The sequence below is a fragment of the Cydia amplana genome, chromosome 27, assembly GCF_948474715.1.
Source record: "Cydia amplana chromosome 27, ilCydAmpl1.1, whole genome shotgun sequence".
In the NCBI taxonomy this organism is placed as follows: domain Eukaryota; kingdom Metazoa; phylum Arthropoda; class Insecta; order Lepidoptera; family Tortricidae; genus Cydia; species Cydia amplana.
The window spans coordinates 2,670,291-2,694,679 of NC_086095.1; the positions used below are offsets into that span (position 1 = coordinate 2,670,291).

At 38.2% G+C, this 24,389-nt stretch overlaps 2 protein-coding genes across 2 annotated transcripts in view; one reads left to right on the top strand and one right to left on the bottom strand.

Annotated features, from left to right (window-relative positions):
• Nucleotides 1-1,138: 1,138 nt before the first annotated feature.
• Nucleotides 1,139-24,389, top strand: part of LOC134660482 (homeobox protein PKNOX2-like) — a 35,897-nt gene continuing 12,646 nt past the window's right edge. The window contains exon 1 of the mRNA XM_063516249.1: nt 1,139-1,961. The gene's annotated coding sequence lies outside the window, so the exon portion shown is untranslated. The remainder of the gene's footprint in view (nt 1,962-24,389) is intronic.
• Nucleotides 14,579-17,737, bottom strand: LOC134660401 (uncharacterized protein K02A2.6-like). Its single transcript, XM_063516138.1, has one exon. It carries the CDS (start codon nt 17,735-17,737, stop codon nt 14,579-14,581), a length of 3,159 nt encoding a protein of 1,052 aa, XP_063372208.1.

The following is a 24,389-nucleotide window of genomic DNA, read 5'->3' on the forward strand; positions in this document are numbered from 1 at the left end:
GTGATTCGAAATTTAACGGGCGGAAATTAGGGCTGCCAGGGTAAATATAGATTTTAAATGGACATTTTAAGCATAATTATCTCAATTTTAACAGCTATTACAATTTATATTGAGTAAGAGAAAGTTGTTATAAAGATATTATAGTAATAATAGGAATATTAACACTATTAACACATTAACGTTAAATTAAAAGTGTAATACTCTTTTAAGGCTTTTGTTAGCTTGCAATACTAGCCTATGACGTGTTGCGTTCTGAAACTGGATTTTTGCTACAACTTAAACATTCGAATTTTGATTATTCTAAGTCTTAAAATTCCGATATTATGACATATTTTAATTTCCAATTGTAAGGTTTAATAACGAAACATTAAAGTGATTTCTTTAATAGAAGTTTATAACATAATGAATATTTTGTAGATCAATTTGGTACGAATAAGTACACCGTTCTGAAACCTAACCTGTCAAGTGACTAGAACATGGCGCTGCATTAGAAAATATTCGGGAAAAATGTGCAATTACATTATTAATAAAATGAATTGTTTTTATAATTTTAAATGAACAATATAGTTTTTCGGTTCGTTAAAAAAATCGTTATAAATTACTACTTTTTGTCATAACACATGATTATTTAACGGTAATTTACAAATTTAAGAACTTTTACTATTTTTATTATAATGTTGGCATACATGATATATCGATTATCGATTACATGATAATTAATCGTGTCATAATCGGTTGTAAACATTTAAACAAGTATCGGCTGTGATTTTTAATTAAATTTAATTTAGAAGCCGGTACTTGCCGTTGCTGCGCTATATAGGTAGTTTTTTGTTATTTTATCGGCTCTTAAAGTTATCTAAAGTAGGTAATTAAAGATCATAACATAATCAGCCTATTTATCAATTGATTGCGTAATCAGAAGGTAGGTATTAGATATAACGTTCTTTGAAGCGCTCGTTAATTGAAAACCTGTAATCTTTTTCAGATAAGAATCACCCGATTAACCTGTATCAAAGGCCAAGTAAGGCAACTTATTAATTTATAGAAAGTTTTGTGATGGGTGGCAGATTGTAGTCAGTAAATTAAAAGATACTCCTAATTTTAACACGGTATGTATTAGAAAACGTATAGCCAAAAAGAAATAAAACAACCTTTTTATCGTGAGCATCAGCGAACGAGTTTTCAAAGAGAGCAAAGACTTAACTCGATTATTAATCAAACTGCAATGAGACACTGCACCAGATTAATGCAGTCGAGATGAACGTCTGAAAAAAATAGACACGAATAAAATAAGAAAAAGTAGGAGGCGCTCTCACGACAGATATTGAGTGGTGGGACGGGCTTAGCCTGCGCAGAGACGAATTATTAGAACATAAAGACACATTTCATTGCGTCAACCTTTTGTATGATGAACAATTTAAACCGGCGACCTTATTTTAAGAAATAGTTGTAAATTAACGCTATTAAAACGAGTTTAAGAGCCGTCATGAGCGTTTAATTACGCAAACGTTACGCCGCTGGGCGTGACATCACAAATCAGCTCGTTCGGGTTGAAGACAACACGTCGGGCACCCATCCTTTTCTTTCGCCATGTTTAGAAAGGGAGGGCGATAGCCGGCAGGCCGGTGCTGATCGTATTCTGTCGAGGGTGTCGCCATTTTCGTTTTGACGAATATTGACAGCACGGCAGACAGACAGTGGCTCGACCGTCGGCGGAGCGTCTGCCACTATTTTTATTTTGATAGTGAATCACATAACGTGCTCGTGTTGTATTTGTAATAAAAAGCTGTTTATTTAATACTATCTCGCGTGACTTGTGATTGATAAATGACTGTTTGTGATTTTTGATGCTAACCTCCTTTTTAAGCTTAGTGTTTTAAGAACTGCAAGACTGTGATCGATATGTGCAAGATGTGCAGATGACTCCACAGTACCAAACGACACCGTGTTGATTTCTTCTGGTAAGTGAGCCCTATTAAGACCTCAATTGTATTGTATGCTTATTAAAAGCGTCAATGCATATATTACGATTGATATTTCGGAAAATACAATCGTTGGCCGAGCTCAAAGTTGGCTCATGTTGTGTATTAACGTTGCAAAATGGCAGAGATCCTTTGTTGCGGTAGCTCCAGTTTGTTTACGAACTGTCACGGGCAGTACACGGCCTAAGATATATTGCCTGGGCTGGCGACTATGCGTGGGCCTTTACCGCGAAGGAAACTCGACCTTATATTTCGCGTATAAGATATGAATTTCCTTAGCATAGAGCGCGGTAACGGCCCGTAGAATTAATTTATCACACGCCGCGCTTGACAAGTTGAAAACATAAATTCGACCTTGCCGCTCCACGTGGTTTGAAGACATTACGCTTTCTCTTCTTTTACCGATTATTTTCGTTTCGGAATAATCGTATACAATTATCGATTTTTTACTTATTTCCGTTATGTTGGCACAGGATTATATTTTTTTATGAAGATGGCTCGGTATAATTTTGACATTTTGACATACGTCAATCATCACTTAAAAAAAAATTTCTTACTTTTTTACATTTATTTATTTTACTGTTTTTTTTAAATTACCGTTCGTTTTGGATCATTTTCTGAATTTATTAAATGGTGCAACTGGGGCGTCGAGCAAAAGGATGAAAAGTTTTGAAGTGGTATTTTTTCCTTTTATTATGTGTACAACTAGTATAAAATTTTACATAATTATTTTTCTTTAAAAGTATTTGTTATTATCAGAAAGATTGAAATTGTGTTTGTCATTAACATAGCCTGGCCACAGTTAGTATTGTACTTTTCTAAAACAATCTTTTTTAGGGTACCCAAAGGATAAAAACGGGACCCTATTAAGTAGACTCCACTACACTGTCCGTCTGCCTGTCATCAGGCTGTAACTCGTGAACCGTGATAGCTAGACATTTGAAATTTTCACAGATGATGTACTTTTGTTGCCGCTATAACAACAAATACTAAAAACAAAATAAAATAAATATTGAAGTGGGCCTCCCATACAACAAACGCGATTTTAGCCGTTTTTTGCGCAATGGTACGGAACCCTTAGTGCGCGAGTCCGACTCGCACTTGGGCGGTTTTTTAAAGATCTAAGTAATGTGATTGTTGCACTAATGTGCTTTGAAACTTCATATTGTTGATTTTGGAAAAAAGAATTAGTTATGTCCTTATAGTTTCAGTTTAGCACTATTATATTAGTATTCCAATTAAATCATCTGGTGGAAACGCAGCCTAATATGGTGTACAGTCGCCATTAGATATATCGGAGCGGCCAAGGTCTTCATAAAATCTGAAGATGCACTCTTAACACCTTGACAATAGAGGCATGTTCATGGGGTTTACTGTGGGGCTGATTTAAATTTTTTGACTTGAATTTTTGAATTCTTGAATTTGACTGTCAATTTTTCTCATATGGTGGGTAGTGTTTAGGGATTGCAATCCGGTGCGGTGGATCCGGTAATCCGGCCGGATCCGGCACATTTTTCAAGCTACCGGATCCGGCAAAATTTACCGGATCCGGTCACAGACATTTTACCACAGTTTACTTGGTGAGACGGGTCCGCTCTGCAACTTAATCCCAAAAATTGGCACACACACTAATTTTTAACTTAGATTTTTTTTTCTCAGCTTCAAGAGACCATAGCCCTGAGCATATGGTCTTAATTTTAACTCGATATCTCCATGCGTTCCTGAGATAAAGTGTCTTGACAGACAGACAGACGGACAACAAAGTGATGCTATAAGGCAGCGGTCGGCAACCTGCGGCCCGTGAACCCGTCACTTGCGGCCCGCGAGCGTCCCTGGCTATTTTGTATGTAATATTGACAAACGACAACGTCTGATAAAGTCATAAATATTAACAGAGTACGGCTCGCGTCAGCTTCGTTTGCTACTATGTGGCCCTTGGCTGCTAAAAGGTTGCCGACCGCTGCTATAAGGGTTCCGTTTTCCTTTTGAGGTACGGAACCCTGTATACATGTAAAATTTCGTACATAAGCTCCAACTCGCAAGTAACATTTGTATGAACCGGGTTCGAACCAGGGACTTAGGGACTGAAAGTCCCATTACCGCAAGGCCACTAACGCTTCCAACTGAACTTTATGACAAAACAACCTCGTCCCAAACCGAGACATCGCCATTTTCTGAATCAGAGGCAGACATAGATGGTAGGATCCTAATAGATGTGGTATACGCGTGCGTCCGTGAGGGACAAAACATAGGCAATGCGACACTATGATTGGTCGAATTTATTTGTTGCCCACCATAATCCCTACTAATTTATGGTAGGGAATTAAAAAAAAGTGAGACTGTGACCAGGACAAACAACAATAGCGCTTTCGCTGCTATACCCCTACTGAAAGATACATTAGACTATCCCGTTCGGTCATTTCCCCCCGCCCCTCATGCCTGATCCAGTTAATATACTAGACTCATGGAGGCAGACGACTTTTAAATCCACTTGTTTTTACGACTGGCGGATTGACATAGACAATGCCGTAACCGTGGATGACCGAGCGAGCTCGAAGAGAGAGAGAGGGAAAAAATGTTTTTATATATCCAATGATATATATAAGATAAATAAAGTCTAAGAAAAACACGTGCTTCCAAAAATCGAGAAAAAAATATGCACGAAAAGATGGCCTAGGCATGTGTATATATGGCGACAACGTTTGATATTTAACAATTTTAACACATATCAGTGAACAAGGATCAAAGTCAAATGGCGTTCTAACAGTTTTAATCCTGTGTCGAAAGATGGCAGTAAATTTACTTTGACTACAAAATTTACTTCGACAATACGCCTCTACTAAATCTATACTAAATTCTCTGTGATATGTCCGACTGTTTAGTTCGCCTCTACATATGTTGTTTCTCGATCGATTCTTCAGTATTTTTGTGAGCAGGTTCGATAATTATATTATTAATTTATTTATTACTTTATTACCCTGTTGTGTCCCACTGCCAGCAAAGGCCTCCCTCTTTCTTCCACGCGTCTCGTTCTAGGACAATATAACAATATTAGGCCAATCTTCCCGAAAGACGTCAAGATCGTGCCGCCATCTCCTTCGAGGTCTGCCGTGACGCCGCACTATGTTCGGTGTCCACTCAGTAGTTTTCTTGGCCCACAAGTCGTTTGGCATACGGCAGATGTGTCCGGCCCAGTCCCATTTAAGCGGCTGTCAGGGCTTATTATATACTTAGATATTTCTCATGTTTCTAATTTATTGCGATAAATTTCTAATTTTCTATCTATTTAACTACATTTTGTTATAAAATTCAACATGTGTCATCATCTCTATTTCATTTCACTCCGGTCCGCTCAGTCCGTTACCTCTTTTTCCGCTTACTCTTTTTGGTGGACAACGGGCATATAGACTTCTACGCGGACGAAATGGCGGGTAGAAGCTTTCTAACGGCCAATTTTGCGTGGACACCTTACCTTACAAGATCAAATAAATAATACTTACTCCTAATATACACTGGAACCCATAACTTGCCCAGGAAAGTTATTAAAATTTAGCCATATCTTTCCACTTCAATTATACAGGCGGGCAAGAGTACTCTCAAAACCTAACAGACACATATCTTCAAAAGACCCAATAAACATAAGCTCTTCTACTTTTAAGCAGCTCCGAGGCGTCACTTGTCTGTAATGGGGGTCCTTTCCCGCCTTTTTCGCTGTCAAAGTCTTTTTTCGCGGGCGAAATTCCGTTTCGTTTCTGCATCGGTGCCAGATTTTTGGATAATAATTTTAATATTTTCCCTCGGTTAGCTAAGTTCCTTTGTTTCAACACAAAGGAGTAAAGTTTGCGTTTAGTTGATCGAGGAATGAAATATGTGTTATCTTTACGTTGGTTTATTTTTGACTGCGTAACAAGGGGTGTTGGTGTTGTGTTTGAAGTGTGAGTGTGCTCTGACTGTTAAAATGAGTCTATTTTAATTTTAGCCTGCTTTGATAAGAATGAAGAACGGCTAAAGCATAAACTGAAATAGATCATGTTCTATCAATTTGAGGGTATTATTTATTAAATTGGCAGTTTTCTGTGTCGCTGTGAAAAGGTTTCTTTTTTTAAATCGTTGCATAACTGGCTAAAAATGTCCACAATATTAACTTAAATCTGCTGTACTGCTTTTATGTGCAATAAAGTTTAATAGTACATTACATACCTAGGGAGGTGAATTCGTAAATGCTCCAGATCGCAGGTGCTTGTGGCCCGAACCGAAGGTGAGAGCCATAAATATGCGATCTGGGGCTTTACGAATTACCGTCCGTGGTTTGTCTAAAGTTTTACGTCTTGCCTTGGCCAGGAAGTGAGATTCTCTTCTCGCGTAGCGGGAAGAAAATACCACTTACGGGCCTAGAGTGACGTAAAATAAATAAATCTCAAAAAATACGAAACGTACATACTTGAAACACTGAGACATATTTACCGAATACTTTTTTGCAATTTACGTTGTAATTTATATATAATAATGTTTGTAGGGTTTGATGTAACTTTTTTTATCGATATCGATAATTTGCCTTTTATGTTTGTTTATAAAGTGTCATACATAAATACAACAAATTAAAAAAAATAACTTATTCCTATCTAATCTTAATTTAAACATATTTATGTTATTTTCGCAGCACTATTTTTATTAATTAGGGGTTCAATGGGTTATGTATGATTTCAGCTATTTTGTATGTTTGTTTTGTATTCTTATTATATGTATGCTAAGCTACTAAAACTTGATTTAAATGAATGGAAAGGGCTTTAAATCCATTATTAATTTATGGCTCTTTTCTGAAATAGCTAAATCCGCGCAAAAAAGGGATTTTTATAATAATTATGTTTCTACACCCTTATTATTACGCTATTTTCTGACAACTTGAATATAGAATGACGCAACGTGACTGTCCGCCCATAACAAAGCACGACTCGCAAAGATACGGACTCGGAAATGATTTTTCGTTACGTATAGTTCCGATTTCCCATGGGGGCCATGGGTACTGACTGTACTGAGGTGTTGTCTATGTCCGAAAAAGGGTAAACTTTAAGCATAGCCGCTTAAATTCCTTATGTTTCATGTGCATAAGGAGCTTTTTTTAATGGAAATTCATTCAAAAACGGGACAAAACGTTTTTCAAATATAACAATATGTAATAATGCAACGGATAAGTAACTTTTTGAATTTTTCAGTTTAAAATATCTGTCAATACATTGTCAATAAACCCCATAAATGATAGCCGTAGTTTGACATAATGGTGTAAAGACCCAGGACTCAGCAGCCAGTATAAAAAAAACTCAAAAAAGAAACTGTTAAATAAACAAAGACGCTACTCAAACGCGCTGGCCGAAAAGAAAAGCGAGGCTGCGAGGGAAAGCCGCTGCAGGCGGAAGCGGTTCGGAATTCAAATTTGAAATTGGATCGGGGTGCTGACGCGGCACCCTAGCAGTGCGGGCTTGTTGCGACGGTTTTCGCGTGCCGTGCCATTACGGCGAATTTTACAGTCGAGTTCATAAATATGTATACATTTTTTCACCTTATTGCAATGGGTTAAGTTGAAGACATGTATACGTATATGAACTACATGGTACACTATTTTCGTTAACGTAGCAAGCTAGTATTCCCAGTACATTAAGTCTTATCGGAGATCGGAAGATGTAAGATGTTAAATCCCAACAAAAACATGAATGTGAAATGAGAGCCAAGTTCAATATTAAGAATATTCGTCGTTGTTGACTTCCCCGGAAAAAAAATTGAGATATTTGAGATCTATATGGGTGCCAAGTTCTGTTCTACTTTGCATGGGGTGTAATAAGTTCAGGATTTGACTTGTCTAGTTTTACGTACACGCTATATTATTTCTCCTGTTACTTTTCTAAAATTTAGCTTTTTGGTATAAAAACTAGCCAAGGCAAATCCTGAACTTTAATTACAGGGGTGTCAGAGCGGCATCCCCGAACACATATCATACGTTTGCGTCCGAGGTGTGTGTAGTAGCCATAAGAGCTTTTGTTCGTTTCATGCTGTATTATTGAACAAGTGTGAACAGGGATAATATGTGGTTAACAACTACTTTATTTACATTTCGCAATGTCGGTTTAGTAACAGTCAAAATGTAGACTTAATGGGCCTGTTTACACATTGATTGATACATTTGATACACATGGATTCGTGTTTAGTGCGAGTTCATACCAGGGATGTTGCGGATGCCGATTTTTTGTCATCCGCGGATGCGGATGCGGATGCGGATTTTTAAAGGCTCACATCCGCGGATGCGGATGCGGATGCGGATGTCAAGATAGTACCATAAAAACGTCAAATATTACATTTTAGGAATTTTTATTTCAAAAAACCAGCCAAGTGCGAGTCGGACTCGCGTTCCAAGGGTTCCGTACATTAAGTCCCACTCACGCTTGACTGCTCTTTTCTAATAGGTTTTATTGGTTAATGACTAAATTACCTAGCAGTCTAGCATGCTAAGACGTTCCTGTACCGACCTGTTCCACATCCGCATCCGCATTAAATCCGCATCGATTTTATGCGGATGCGGATGCGGATGTTGAAAATAATGCGGAAGTTCCGCGGTTGCGGATGCGGATGCGGATATTCGCAACATCCCTGGTTCATACATTTGCTACTTGCGTTTACATAGTAGCAAATGTATGAACTTATACTAAATACTAATCAATGTGTTAACAAACAGGTCCTAATGAGCACAAAAATATAAACATTCAAATATTTCAATTATACCAAGACAGCAGAAAAAAAAACAATATGAAACCGGCCATTAAATGCACAGTTTCATATTTTGTGTCATTTGTTTTATAATTAATTTCGATCGAAATCCGAATAAAATGTTTATTCGGTATTGTAGATATTTCCTACGTTTAAGTACTAATACATCATTTAGAATTATTTTTTCTAACCAAGATATAAGTGTAACTTACTTGAAATAAATGATTTATTATTAGTCTTTTAAGTCAGCACAAAAACAAAAAACGCAATCAGTTTCAAAATGAAAGGCTGAAGTCAAAATCTTGCTTGCGCCAGACACGATCGCGGCGAGTCAATATTTGAGCAGATGTGCCGGGGAGGCGAAAATGTTATTTTTATGCGACCTACATGGAAATGTCGTGGGGCTGCGACGTGTCGATACTGTTGTCGATGTTCAGGGGTGGGATTTATTAGAAGCGCAGCCAACTGAATACTTTAAAACTACAACTACAACCGTTTTTAAAATAAGCGTTGCATATTTTTCTATAAGGGTTAATCAACTTTTTCTTGTCACACGTTGCTATGGTTACGGTCTCCTGAGTCACTCTTAAAACTCTAGGTTTTTCGTATTTAAATGAACCATACTTACATTTTATGGTAGTTATAAGACCTTTCCATAATGGGACATCTACTGAGCATATTAGTAGAACATGGTACAGCAGTTCTTCCAACAATCTATGCTACTATTGTCTCCTCGCTGATGGACAGAATAACAACAAGAAATAGTTGATTGACCCATAAGGTACTGGCAGAATACCAGCGATGTGGCTTGCCGCATCACAATGCTGAGCCAGCGCCTTTTCTGTGCTACGACACATGGTTTCATAAAGTAATATAGGTAGTTAATAGTTTTTAGTAATTAATTTGTTTTTGCATGTTCTTATCTTACTTTTTAATGCCATGTATGTTGTGGGTAATAGTGGATATGAATGAAGAAATTATCTATCTATCTATCATCTATCTACTTTGCAGTTGCATGCTTGGCACTGCTCCTAATTGTATACAATGAATAGCAACGCGCCCCGCCTTCGCACGGGTTACACAAAACCTTAACAAATTACACACTTAAACCTTCCTCAAGAATCACTATTGATAGGTAAAAACCGCATGAAAACCGACTCGGGAGTTTCAATCAGACAGACAATTCAAATACACTCAAAACAGACAGACGCAGCGGGGGACTTTGTTTTATAAAATGTAGTGATTATAATATACAATCGCCGACCAACATAAGTGTCGTCCTCATTTGTATACAATAATTACAAGCAATAGAAACGGTTCGTCAGTAACGGATAATTGGAAAAAAATCCTATACATGTGAGTAAAAAAACTGAAATGTAGGTTGAATGACTGTGAATTCGGGGGTCTCTACGTTTCCCAAAAGGTTTTAAGTCATAATGTATTGTTTGCCCGCATTTTCGTTAGTCATAAATCATTTGGTTCAGAAACAAGTCACTTTTCAGGATTGCCATAAAACAAACCTAATCTAATCCTTCTTATAGGATCCTGAAAAGTTAACGGTTTCAGTTTTATGTCTAATGATAATATGACAAACAATACATTATGATTTAAAACTTTATGGGAAACAAAGGGACCCCTTGAATTCGGAGGTAAGAAAAACTATATTCACAGATTTTTTGACGATAAGAATAACAACGTTAGTTTTCTAAAAAGGGGGTATTTCCATTACTCAAACCGAAGTAATGATTTGTTGTTTTTTTTGCAAGTCTTTTCTGTCAATATTATATCGATATCGATATCATCGCTGCAACTATCGTCGTCCCCTCCCTACGAACCCTTTCCCCGCCTCGAATTTGTATCTTAATGCCGCGCTTCTCTATTATTTAACGAATATTATCATAAATTCGCCGGCCAGATGCTTGCAAGCCTTATTCCCTCTGTTTTTATTTTTCTACAAATGGAAAATAAGTTTTTTGGACAATGCCGTTTTGGGGTGGCCAGTGTTTTTTGTGTTAGGGGATTTTATTGGTATAGTTGGTCAAAACAAATTGTCAGTAAATAAGAACAAGAAAAAACTAAATCTCGTAAAGGAAGTTTGAAAAACCTGAGTTTCTTCTTTTTTCCTGCCTACTTAGATTTTTCGCTTCTTGTACATAAACATTTTTTAATAAAGTTTTTTTTAAATAATATATGCATCTACTGTTTGTCAGTAATACTGACTCAGTATCAATAATAGGTACCTCTACTTACTAAGCATAGTACCTACCTACTAATTAATTTAACAAGCAAAAATCGTACAAGTGCGAGTCGGACTCGCTCACCGAGAGTTCCGTACTTTTTAGTATTTGTTGTCATAGCGGCAACAGAAATACATCATCTGTGAAAATTTCAACTGTCTAGCTATCACGGTTCATGAGATGCAGCCTGGTGACAGACACGGACGGTGGAGTCTTAGTAATAGGGTCCCGTTTTTACCCTTCGGGTACGGATCCCTAAAAAGTAGCATTTTGAAACAACATGCAACTAGTTTCCGAGCTCGCCCCAACGAGGTGCGAGCTCGTCTGATCAGATGAACAAACAGCCAGACATACACTATAACTAGTTTACGTACACCGTCATAATTAGGAACATTACGATACATTAACTTTTAAGGCGGTGGTGCAATTGAAAATACTAGTTCTAAGTGTAAGGCCTGAGTGAACGCTCGAGTTGGGCGTGCAGCGGGGCGGGGCGTGCGGCGTGCATGTTAAACAAATGCAAGCGCATAGGAGCGGCCTTAGTGCACGCTGCTCACATCACGCGTGAGGCCGACGCCACGCTGCACGCCCCGCCGAACTCTCCGCTTCGAGCGTCCACTCGGGCCTTACACTAATGTGTAAAGAGAATGTGAAATAGAGGCGGATTGTCAAAGTAAATTATGTAGCCACAGTAAATTTACTGCCATCTTTCGACAGAAGATTAAAACTGTTAGAACGCCATTTGACTTTGATCCTTATTCTTTCACTGATTATCGTATGTGTCAATTTGATAAATATCAAAAATTAGAGAGGCTAGGCGAAAGGTATGGTGGTAGTAAAATCCGATCGCGATCATACAGAGTGATTTTAGTGATATGTGAACACTTTGGCCGCTCCTATGTATATCTGATGGCGACTGTAGGTACTTAAACACAAATATCGCCTGAAAATAACGTTTCAATGTTCCTTTGTATCACTACAACTAATAAAACGAAAGTCCCCCGCCGCGTCTGTCTGTTTGTGTGTTTGTATGTTCGCGATAAACCCAAAAACTACTGAACGGATTTTCATGCGGTTTTCACCTATCGATAGAGTGATTCTTGAGGAAGGTTTGTGTATAATTGTTAACCCGTGCGAAGCCAGGGCGGGTCGCTAGTTTTTGAATAAAAACATTACAATAATTCTTTAAAAAAGTATTCCACCTTTTTATGTTTGTACCACGCGTCGACCACACGCTTCGTTACATTCACTTAGCACTTACATTCAGTTTGGGCGATAATAGTTGTGTAATTGATGGAGGAATTCCTTTTTATTTCACGGCTAATTAGTTTTCCTGTAGGCAGAGGAAGATAAAGGAGGCTCATCACTGGGACATGTGACAGTTAAGGCTGGCTTTTTATATTAATTTTGACCTGTTAGAACTTTTTCTAATTACACCCACTTTAACACGTACAAAACAAATTACAATCAAGACTCGTTCGAGCTTCGAGCTGTGAATTCGATCAATTAAGTCAATTATTTCCGAACTGGAGAGCGTAGACAATTACTGAATCTTTTTCAGACCGCGCCGACGTTTCTGCCGATAGTGCTGCCAAGTTCCAGGAGCCGATTCTAACCAAATAGGGAATATTACGCGAAACTCTGCGCAGGGGCAGGCGTGTCTCACTCCGCGATTTCGTCGCTTTGCTACAGGTAGCTAAAAGTACCTACATCCGTTCGGCCCCACTTTTGGAGAAAGCGATAAGCCGCGCGTGGCGCTGTCGCCACCTAGCGGCCTTATCTGTGCTGATCGTAATTAACAGACGCGTTTTGTTAGAGAGTGAGTCTTCTGTACTTAGTACTATTATTTATTCTGTGGCAGGGGGCGCCATTACCACAATCCATCACAATCTAAGGTTCTACCGCAAGCGAGAGAGACATTTTGTTATTTAACCTCTCTATCACTCTGGCCTATTCGAGCGATAAAGAGGCAGATAGCTGAAAGAGTTGATGACTGATCTGCCGTCATAGAAAACTACATGTCGGACGCCTTGGCTCGGGCCCGGCCCGGTCTAGCGTGAGTCATAATTTATCTCATAAGAATAAAGAACATTTATTTCGGATGATGGTTACGACATTCCAGGGGTCTCCGCACTAGGCAATGCCTGTATCGCGGGGAACCGATTACAATTTAAATATCAGAGCTGTAAGTTACAATTCTAAAGTCTAACATTTAGTAAGAAACTATCTTAACTATAAACTAAGGCAAACAAGACCAAATATTGAAACTAAATTTTGTCAAACATGGCTTGCTCTCAAATATGGTTCAAGCGGAGGCAAGGACACCTAACCTCTTATACTGGTTAACTCGAACCCCTTCGCCTCTCACTGTCCTCGATAAGGGTTTGGAATACCCCCTCACTCTGCCGTTTGACAAAAGTGGTGATTAAAGTCAAGTGGCTTGTTGAAAGACTGGCTAACAGGGGTTACAGGAGTTGCCATTCTTTTACCGATTTAAAAAAAGTTCTCAATTCTTCGAGTTCCTGTTATTTATGTAATACTAGCGACCCACCCCGGCTTCGCACGGGTTAACAAATTATACATAAGCCTTCCTCTTGAATTTTCTATCTATTAAAAAAAATCCGCATCAAAATCCGTTAAAGATCTAAGCATACAGACAGACAGCAGGAAGCGACTTTGTTTTATACTATGTAGTGATTGACTGATTTCTCGAAGATTGATTTGATAAAATTTTCTTATGTTTCCAAAGTCATTGTGATCAACTCAGGCTCTAAGGGCCGATACAGACGGACTGCAACTCGACTGCAATTTGTATGGGAACTGCACGCCAACTGCAACGTTGGCGTGCAGTTCCCATATAAGTTGCAGTCGGGTTGCAGTCCGTCCGTATCGGCCCTAAGGGAATGTAGAAATATATAGTGTGTCAAAGGACTGTCTTATTTCAAACATAGCAGAGAGAGTCATACTATCTCTGTCTTACACTAGTACTAGCACCCAAAAGAAAAGGATGAATGTAGTTTTTTTTTTGTTCCTATTTACTGACAAATTGGTTTGACCATCTATAGATACTTAACTATTACTTACTCTTCAAATATTACGAGTTTACGAGGCTAAACTGTAATGATTTTGATATTTATTTTTTAATCGACTTTTGTGTCCATAATCCTTCACGGATTCCCCATAAATTCTATATAATATTAAAATAGTTAAAGATGGCAGACTAAATTTCTCCACATAGCCACGTCTTTCATAAAGATTTTATAAATTCCTTATTACAATATATTGTGCATGGTGTATGCAGTAATATTAAATGCAAATAATAAGAATAGCTGCATTTTTTTGCTTAATTTAGTACTTTATGGTTCGCTTTAACCCTTTAAGGGGCCCACTGATTAACAGCCGCCGGCCGGTATCGGCCTGTCAGTTGTTCGGAACTGTCAAATTTTTGTTCTTTTATGTATTCATTATTTAGATTAATAATAACATATTTAAATGTTTACGTTATTTTATTGAATGACATTGACATGAATGACAAGACTATTTCTTCTATGGCCATAGAGGTCTCCTAATACAAAATAGGTATAACACCTCCGTCGCAAATCTCTATGATCGGTCTTCTGCATCTTGAATTGGTATTACCGTGCTCAACATCTGGTCTATGTGTCTTTTCCAAATATCTCCAGAATCCGTCTTAATCTCGTAATGGAGCCGGCCCAGAGTTTTAGTTACAGTTCCAAATTGCCATTTATTACGTCCGCTAGTATAATCTCTTGCTTGAACTCTCTGGCCGACCGTAAATGACCGGACGGTGTGGTTCTCTTCGGACCTTTCAGGCCTTGTCCCCACATCTTCCCCCCTGGTCTTGAACTGCACGTGCAACATATTTCTTATCGTTCTTTTAAACATAAGTTCATATGGGCTCTTGCCGGTGGTAGTACTCGGCGTTCTCAACAATCGCTCCTTTACCGCTAAGATTTTGTCGTGCAGATTACCTGGTTCAGCGTCCATGCATTTTAGAGCCTTTTTAATTGTCTGGACATATCTCTCAGCTTGCCCGTTGGTAGCTGGATGGTACGGTGCGGATGTTTTATGTACTACTCCTTTTTTCTTAAGGTAATCTTCGAACTCTGTTGAAATGAATTGACGTCCGTTATCAGAAACGAGTGTTAAGGGAAACCCAAACGTAATAAAAATCTCATGTAATTTTCTGATACACCAAGAGCTGGTTGTCGTTTTGGTTGGGAAGATTTCAACCCATTTAGTGAAAGCATCGACAACTATAAGTAAGGACTGTCCTTTCAGAGGTCCCGCGAAGTCAATATGGAGGCGCTGCCACGGGCCGGTCGGAGGCTCCCAGTGGTGTAGTGTAACCGGTGGAGGCTCGTTTTGGTGTAGCCGGCATTCACGACAGTTTCTTACTACGTCTTCTAATTCTTTGTCCATATTTTTCCAATAGACGTAGCCTCTTGCTAGTAATTTCATCCTCACCATACCGAGATGTCCTGAATGTAATTCATCCAATATATGTTTTCTCAGCCCTGCTGGTATCATGACTCGCGTTCCCTTTAAGATACACCCATCTTGAATGGTGAGTTCGTTATCGTTGTAGCCATATCGGCGAACGGTCGTGCCCGCCATTAACGCTTGTAATAGGATGCTGTATTCGGGATCTCTTAACGTTTCTTCAGCGATTTTCACACGGTCAACCGCAATGGTGTTCATTTGATTTAATTGAAATGCGGTATGTACATCAATTATATTGGGAGATATTGTATCTACTGGAAATCTTGACAAATAATCTGCATTACTATTATCGTTGGAAGTCCGGTACTCGATTGTGTAGTTGAAACCGGATAGAAAATGTGCGTAGTGGAAAAGCCTCATTGTGCTCATTGCTGGCAAGGTTTTGTGTGGGTAAAAAATGGTGGTTAGCGGCTTGTGATCAGTCACAAGTATGAATTTGCGTCCGTAGCAATAATGGAAAAACTTTTTGAGACCCCAGAACAGCGATGTAGCCTCCTTGTCTATTTGGCTGTACTTTTTCTCGCTACTTGTTAATGAGCGCGATGCGAATGCAATAGGTCTATCAGATCCATCCGGTAAGCGGTGCGAAAGAACGGCTCCCAGACCCGTAGGTGATGCATCAGTAGCTAAAACCAGAGGATGTTCTGGGTTGAAGTGGGTCAGTACTCTATCGCTGAGTATTTCTTTTTTGATCCTATTAAAGCTTTCAGCACATTTCTGTGTCCACACGAAGTGTGCGTTTTTCTTAAGCAGGTTATTCAAAGGCGTAGATATTGAAGCCAAGTTCGGTATAAATTTGTTATAATAATTAGCCATGCCAAGGAAGGTCCTTAATTCATTTACGTTACTGGGTGGTTTAGTATCTGTAATGGCTTTTACTTTGTTTTTATTCTTGTGTAAACCGTTTTTATCAATAATATGCCCTAAATACTCAATGCTCTCCTTCATAAAATGGCATTTGTCTTTGTTCAGTTTCAAGTTGTTTTCATTTAATTTTTGTAATACTTGTCGTAGTCTAGCCAGTAGTTCTTTTTCTGAAGATCCTTGAATGATGATGTCATCGAAAAAGCATTTGACGCCGGTGATTCCTTGTAGCAGTTGATCCATGAATTTTTGCCATAAATTAGGGGCTACTTTGACCCCGAACATGAGTCTGTTTACTTTAAACGTTCCCTTATGTGTACTGAGGGTCTGCATCATGGTACTTTCTTCGTCCATCATCATGTGTAAATAGGCTTGGCTAAGGTCTAATGTACAGAACAATTCTCCTCCATTCATCTCTACCAGGATGTCTTCTATGATAGGGATGGGGTACTGTTCATCTCTAATTGATTTATTTAGGGTGACCTTATAATCTGCGCATAAGCGTATGCTACCGTTAGGTTTGACAATCGGTACAACAGGTGTCCCCCATTCTGAGTTGTCAATCTTTGTGATGACTCCTTGTTTACATAATCGATCTATTTCGTCATCTACCTTATCCTTTAACGCATATGGAATGCGTCTAGGTTTGACAAAGATTGGCGTTGAATTTTCATTTAAGGTGAAACGACCTTTGTAGTTAGGTATACAACCTAGGGTACCATCAAATACATTGGGAAATTCAGAGATAAGTTTTTCGATGTCTGGGTGTGTTTCTAAATTGAGCTGATTAATATTATCCATGTCGAATAAATTTATTGCGCGTATCCATGTTCGGCCGAAGATAGCATCTAAGTCTTCTTTCATAATGTAGAGTTTTCCATCAAATATTTTATCTTTGCATTTGCAAGTGACATAAGCTACGCCAAACGGTACGAAAACTTCTTTCGTGTATGTCCTCATTGTAATTTTAGATTTGTATATTTTACACCCTGTATTTAATTTCTGGAAATCTTTGTAAGACATGGACGACAGGGCCGCACCCGTATCTACTTCCATGACGGTGTCCTTGTTGTTGAGAGACACGTTTATCATAAACTTATCTGTGTTACGGGATTGTATTAAGTTCATATCCCAGGGTGTGTTGTCATCGACTGTTTCAGTTGAGCTATCCGTGTCGTGATCTTCCGTGAGTTCATGTTCTATTTGTTTGTTCGCTTGCGTAGATCGTAAACAAACTCGAGCAAGATGGCCTTTTCGCTTGCACTTGGTACATGTGTCATTTATGCTTCGACACGTATTTGCTTGATGTTCTTGACTTCCGCAACGGAAACATTTCCCCTTTAAATCTTTAATCGAAAGAGGTTTGTTATCCATTTTACGTTTAAAACTATCGTATCTAGTTTTAATTAAGTGTTGATCTTGAGGTTCTTGCGTAGAGCAGTGTGCAGGTGACATGTAGGTACTGTCCGATTTTGCCAGTTCGAGTGTAGTTGCAGTTTTTATTACGTCTGTGAAACTTTTTACCTTTACTTCCTGCAAGAGTTTTGTTCTTATATCGTTGTCGCGTAAACCTCTTATAAATTGTAGAGTAAGAAATTGATCGCAAATTGATTTCTTGCAGTGAATACACGAAAACTCGCAATCTTGGCACAATCGTTTCAATTCAGAGGTATAAAGCATGACTGATTCATGTGTATCTTGTACTCGCGTAATAAATTTATGTTGGCATGCCCAAACGCTAGGCTTTGGATTTACATATTCCTTCAATATTTTGGCAACATGATTGAAATCCATTTCACACGGATTGTCGGGTGCACATAAGTCGTAGGCCTTTTGGTGTAGGTCTGGTGGTATAGAGCTTAAAAGCATTAGGGTCCGGGTTCTTGAATCTTCACAGATATTTAGTTGCATGTATGTTTCCAACCTTCGTATGAAATTTGTGAAGTCTTCTCGATCATGATATGGTTGAAATGTGATCTTGGGTCGGTGTACAGCCACGGGTGTATTATCGCGCGTGCCTTCAAGACTCCGAGCGTGCTGCGACACCGACACGTAAGTTGAGGATCCCTCGACAGCGGGGGTAGGGCGTAAGCCGTGTAACTTCATTTTTAATTGCAAAATACATTCCTCTGTCGCGTGGCGTTGCTCGATTTCGGTCTCTATATTTTCTGTTCGTGACTCTATTTCATTCTGGATGTTGTCAAACTTTTTCTCGTAATTTTCAAGGCTTGTAAGCCGTTGACATATTTCGAAGTCCGATGTAATGTGTAATTGTTGTAGTTGTTGGTCTAATTTTGTAAGTTGACCACGTACCGATGCTCGCAAGCGCGTAAAGCGTTCTAATTCCTCCGTCATCGTCGCCAGTTTTATGTATTCATTATTTAGATTAATAATAACATATTTAAATGTTTACGTTATTTTATTGAATGACATTGACATGAATGACAAGACTATTTCTTCTATGGCCATAGAGGTCTCCTAATACAAAATAGGTATAACATGTTCTAACTGACAGGCCGATACCGTCCGGCGGACTGTTAATTAGTGGGCCCCTTTAGACACTAATTGGTAAGTATAAGTAGTAATTCTTAAGGCCCCGTAGGTCCGTGTTCCTGTCCTCTCACTCTCACTGAGCATAAGCGTGAGCGAGATGGATGTGCGTCCTTGGGACCGAGGATATCATGTTTTCGAATTTTCATTTGTTGTTAAGTTTTAATAAAAAAAAGTTACTAATCAATGAGTTCCTTCAAAAATAAAATTACGCATTTTTAGAAGCTATTTTCATATTTTTTGCTTTTGTGCGTAACGTAAATTGTTACAAATTTTTTAAGTGCGTTTTAGACCTATGTTCGTGTTTTTTTTTCTATCGAGCGAAAGTTAAAATCAGGATTCGAATCGATGACGTCACTAGAGAAAATCCTCAAGACTGCTAATTACATTTTTCTACTCCAGCACTTAAATGTGTCAATTAAATGACTGACAGTGATATCTAAAGCAATATCATTTGAATGATTTGTCTATAGGCTCATAAGATGACTGCTAGCAGTCATCTTATGAGTATAATACAACTGCTTTATTTTTTTAAAGATACAAGTTCCGATCATCTTGATTGAAAGAGGTATGTTTTCATTTACAATAATAACTCTTTTTTTTAATAATAACTCTTTTTTTTTGTAATAATAACTTTTTTTTTTTTTTTTTTTTTTTTTTTTTTTTTTTTTTTTTTTTTTTTTTTTTTTTTTTTTGCTTCAGCTGTCATAGAAAAAGTAATGTATGCAACAGCTCATAATTGGTTCTTAAAATTCAAGGGTCGAAGTTACAAAACGAGACGTAGTCGAGTAAGAAGAAAGACCCTTATTATATCACTGTTGCATAAACTACTATTATGGCAACCGTATTATGATCTATAAAAAACGATTCGATTTTTAAAAAACTCCGTTCAAACCTTAATGAGTCGCCTTCGCTCGTCATTTAATTTTAAGTTCAACCGGAAATCCCAGTTTCCACTTTCCAGCTGATTCAGCGGAATAAACAAACCGCATTTTTTTTTATTATTTGGAGCATTGGCAACAACAAAACGCTAAACGAAAGCACAGATTAGGCAAACTATCGACAAACGCACGTACTTCATAAGCCCAAAGACAACGCTTCTTTCAATAAATTCCGCATTTTCCCCAGTCTATGGTGTACGTGTATTGTAAATATTCAAAATTCGAACGGATCGAGCGCGCACGTTCGGAATCTAAATGGCTAACTTATCTGTTTCACCGCGTTCGTAGTGTTGCTAGGGTGGCGACAAATATGTATCTCATATATCGACAAATAATAAATTTCGATAATGTATGTGAAAATGTCAGTATGCATGAATCAATAATCACGAATTTTAAAAAGAGGTTCTGCAGTAAAAAGCAAATTCTGTCATTTTTAGCTAACGCATTAAATAATGTTATTTATTTTTAATGACAGTTCTAACCTAATCTTTAGTGGTCATTATATTTGTAGCCGGAAAGTAATAGATAGAGTCTGTGCGGAAAGAGTAAGAGTCGTGGAATGGGGCCCAATCCGCCCAATACATTCCACGACTCTTCTCTTTCCGCATAGACTCTAGGTACGAGTATATAGTATCGATACGAACAGTAGGTGCATCACTACAGCATCTCCAGAAGAATGTAAAGTGTGCGTTTCCGCGCTGCAGAAACATTCTCTATTTGAAGCAATACTCGAGAATATTTCTGGAAAATTCTCTTGTTTGTGTCGGAGAATGAAACATTGTAAATGTTTTGACGTGACTTATCCATAGACAATACTGGATTTAACTATTAAATTAAATTAAACTTAAAAAAACCGCTACGCTATAGCTAGCGCGCTAATACATATATAACAATATAATAATAATGTGAGCCTATTATACGTCCCACTGCTGGGCACAGGCCTCCTCTCATGTGCGAGAGGGCTTGGGCTATAGTCCCCACGCTAGCCCAATGCGGATTGGGGACTTCACATACACCTTTAAATTTCTTCGCAGATGTATGCAGGTTTCCTCACGATGTTTTCCTTCGCCGAAAAGCTAGTGGTAAATATCAAATGATATTTCGTACATATGTTCCGAAAAACTCATTGGTACGAGCCAGGATTTGAACCCGCGACCTCCAGATTGAAAGTCGGACGTCATATCCACTCGGCCACCACCGCTTTACCACCACGTCCACCACCAATACATATATACCTACCAAAAAAATGCATTTTATGCCAAAAATGCCTTACATCATTTTGGAAAAGAGTTGATACTCTTCAAACTACCTACTGGATCTATTTCTATCAAACATAGCTAAAAACTACCGCAAAAAAACTTGCTTTCACGTAAAACAGCATCCTTTAGGTCGTCGCGACATCTATTGTCAAGTAGCAGTACTGATAGTTCCGCTACTCGATGCTAGATGTCGACTACGAAAATAATAGGCGTTTTGGAACCAAAACTGATGTATGGAGTGAGCACTCTATACTTACTATATTTCTCTATGTACATGGCAGTAAATGTAAAGAAGACACTGAGAATAAAAAACCGGACAAGTGCGAGTGGCACTCGCCCACCGAGGGCTCCGTACTTTTTAGTATTTGTTGTTATAGCGGCAACAGAAATACATCATCTGTAATCTGACAAACTGTAATCTTAAATGATATTGTCAATTTATGATTTTATTATTAATTGTTATTTATTATTTTTCAATGTGACATTTTAATGGAAGTTTAATATTAGATAGTAATTTAAGAATATTTTTCTACTCCAGCACTTAAATGTGTCAATTAAATGACTGACAGTGATATCTAAAGCAATGTCATTTGAATGATTTGTTTTTTTTAAGATACAACTTCCGATCATCTTGATTGAAAGAGGTATGTTTTCATTTACAATAATAACCTTTTTTTTATGTATTATATAATATATTTTGGCTCTATGTTTTGCTGTGTGCATAATAATTCATACAAAGTAACCCATTTTCTTAGTCTCAACTGTTTTGTGTCGGGTGCAGTTGTCATAGAAAAAGTAATGTATGCAACAGCTCATAATTGGATCTTAAAATTCAAGGGTCGAAGTTACGAAACGAGACGTAGTCGAGTATTATATATCATATATACCTTATTATATCACTGTTGCATAAACTACTATTGTACGCGATGTATTATGGTAAATTAAGGATTGGAAGGAAGGAAGGATTATGGTAAATTAAGGACATCAATTTATACCGTTTTTTACACATAAAAACTATTCTATTCTATTCTATCACGATTTATGAGATACAGCCTAGTGACAGACAGACGGACAGAGGATCGAGTTTTCGTAATAGGGTCCCGTTTTTACCCTTTGGGTACGGAACCCTAAAAAAGGCCTAGCTACCAGCCAGGTTAATATAAAAGCTAAATTATTAAAACAAACGCCAATAATGACCCCTTGTTCGCCAGAAATCGTTCGGGAGCAATAAGGGTTGTTATTCCCATACCCTATCTTACTATCGTGAAAAGGTAGCTTTAGTGAAACCAGCATAGTTTATTTCCAAATTATAGTCTGTCAAGCTGGATATGCCAGTAGCAGTAGCAATGTAAAGCAAACTAAAGTATGGTATCCCTAGGAAAGAAAAAGCAGCAATGTACATCGAACAAGGATGAAATGTAAACAAAACAGTTGCACTGATAAGATATAAATGACACGCGATTTCCGAGCAATTCAAACGTAGTGTTGCTAACCCGCGATTTTTCAAATTTGCCGCCTTTTTCTACTGACAAGATTTGCTTGACCAAGTATATTAGAGCCATTCCAAATATTTTTTACATAAAATGTAAAGTAGTTATATATACAGGGTACTACTTCACTAGGTACATCTTATAAAACAAAGTCCCCCGTCGCGTCTGTCAGTTTGTATGTTCGCGATAAACTCAAAAACTACTGAACGGATTTTCATGCCGTTTTCACCTATCAATAGAGTGATTCTTGAGGAAGGTTTTGGTGTATAATTTGTTAAGGTTTACCCATGCGAAGCCAGGGCGGATCGCTAGTTAAGTAATATAGTCTATCTCTCTACTAAGACAACTACTATTGAAATGGGAATAAATACGCATACTGATTAGAACCGGGAAGTACCGGTACCGGGTCTTCAGTACCGGTTCTTTCGACACTATAAAATTCCCGGGAATTTGAGAACCGGGAATTCCCGGGAGCATGCCCTAATCTCTATTAACATACTTTGGGATCAACTTATAATGGTGCGTTCACTATGATGTTAGAAAGGGATGACAATAGCAAATCGCTGTTTTCCTCAATTTGCGAGGGTTCTTTTGTTCGTTAATTACGATCCCAATAGCTATAGGCGAAGTCAGGTGAATGGGCAAGTTGGGAAATAAAATAATATCGTTGTTTACATATATAAAAGTACTGTTAAGCTGTTTGTTAAGTTAGGGTCTTAGAAAAACTTCCTAATTCGATTTTTTCCTGGCAATCGATTCCTTTAATTTAAGAGCCCATCAACGTGCACACTAGCGCCACTGCTAAATAATCGTGATCATTTAAATTTAACGAATGATATTTAAAAAAGGAGGCCGCTACGTACTGTATCTTATATTAAAGTACCTTTTGAATACATCAAACTAGTTTTTATGTTGCTGGATTCGTCAATCGATGCGTCCAAAGTTAAAACGGCCGTTTTTGTTTTGAGTTCAACCAATAACAGATCGTTCCAAATTGGGGCAATCCAATTGTCATTTTAGTTTTGAAGTTTACTCCTTCCACGGTCCGTATGATAACAGAATTGTAAGGTAAATTAAAAAGCCTTATAAAAGCCATTATCTGCAAGTCTCGCACGGTATCTTATCTTATATCAATCTGCAACATTTGTGATGAATGTGCCGGCGGTTTAATATCTCTTTTTATTGCCGGGAGTTGCGGCGTGTGTCGGCTATTGTTTGGGGTGAGGGTAATGGTCTCTGGTTTTCTTTGGTAGTGTTTTGTTTAATATCTAAGATATTGCGTGGGCGTTTAAAAGTAGCTATGGAATGAGTGTTGAAAATGCGGTGAATTAGAAATCTTACTTGGTAATGAGTTCAGTTCAGTTGTATAAAAATAAATGAAGATTATACAGTGTACGGTTAGTAAAGACTGTACGGTTATGAAGCTCTTGTAAAGCGATAGCTGGCCTTTACCACAGAATAAATAATAGTACTAGGTACAGAAGGTTCACTCCCTAACAAAAGGCGTCTTTTAAGACAGATATGACCGCTAGGTGGCGCAAGCGCGAGCAGGCGTCCGTTCTGTAGCGGTGCGCGGCAACTACTAAGGCTAGACACCAAAAGTGGTGTGGGCCGCATGTACTTGTAGCGACGCGACGAAATCGTGGAGTGAGCCACGCCTGCCTTTACAAACCGTGGACTGCCGGGTGATTGACTATAAGCGTTTTAAGACTTTTAAGTATAATTCTTCCTTAACTGCACACTTCCACATTAGTTTATTGCATAAGTAGCTATCAATATTTATAGC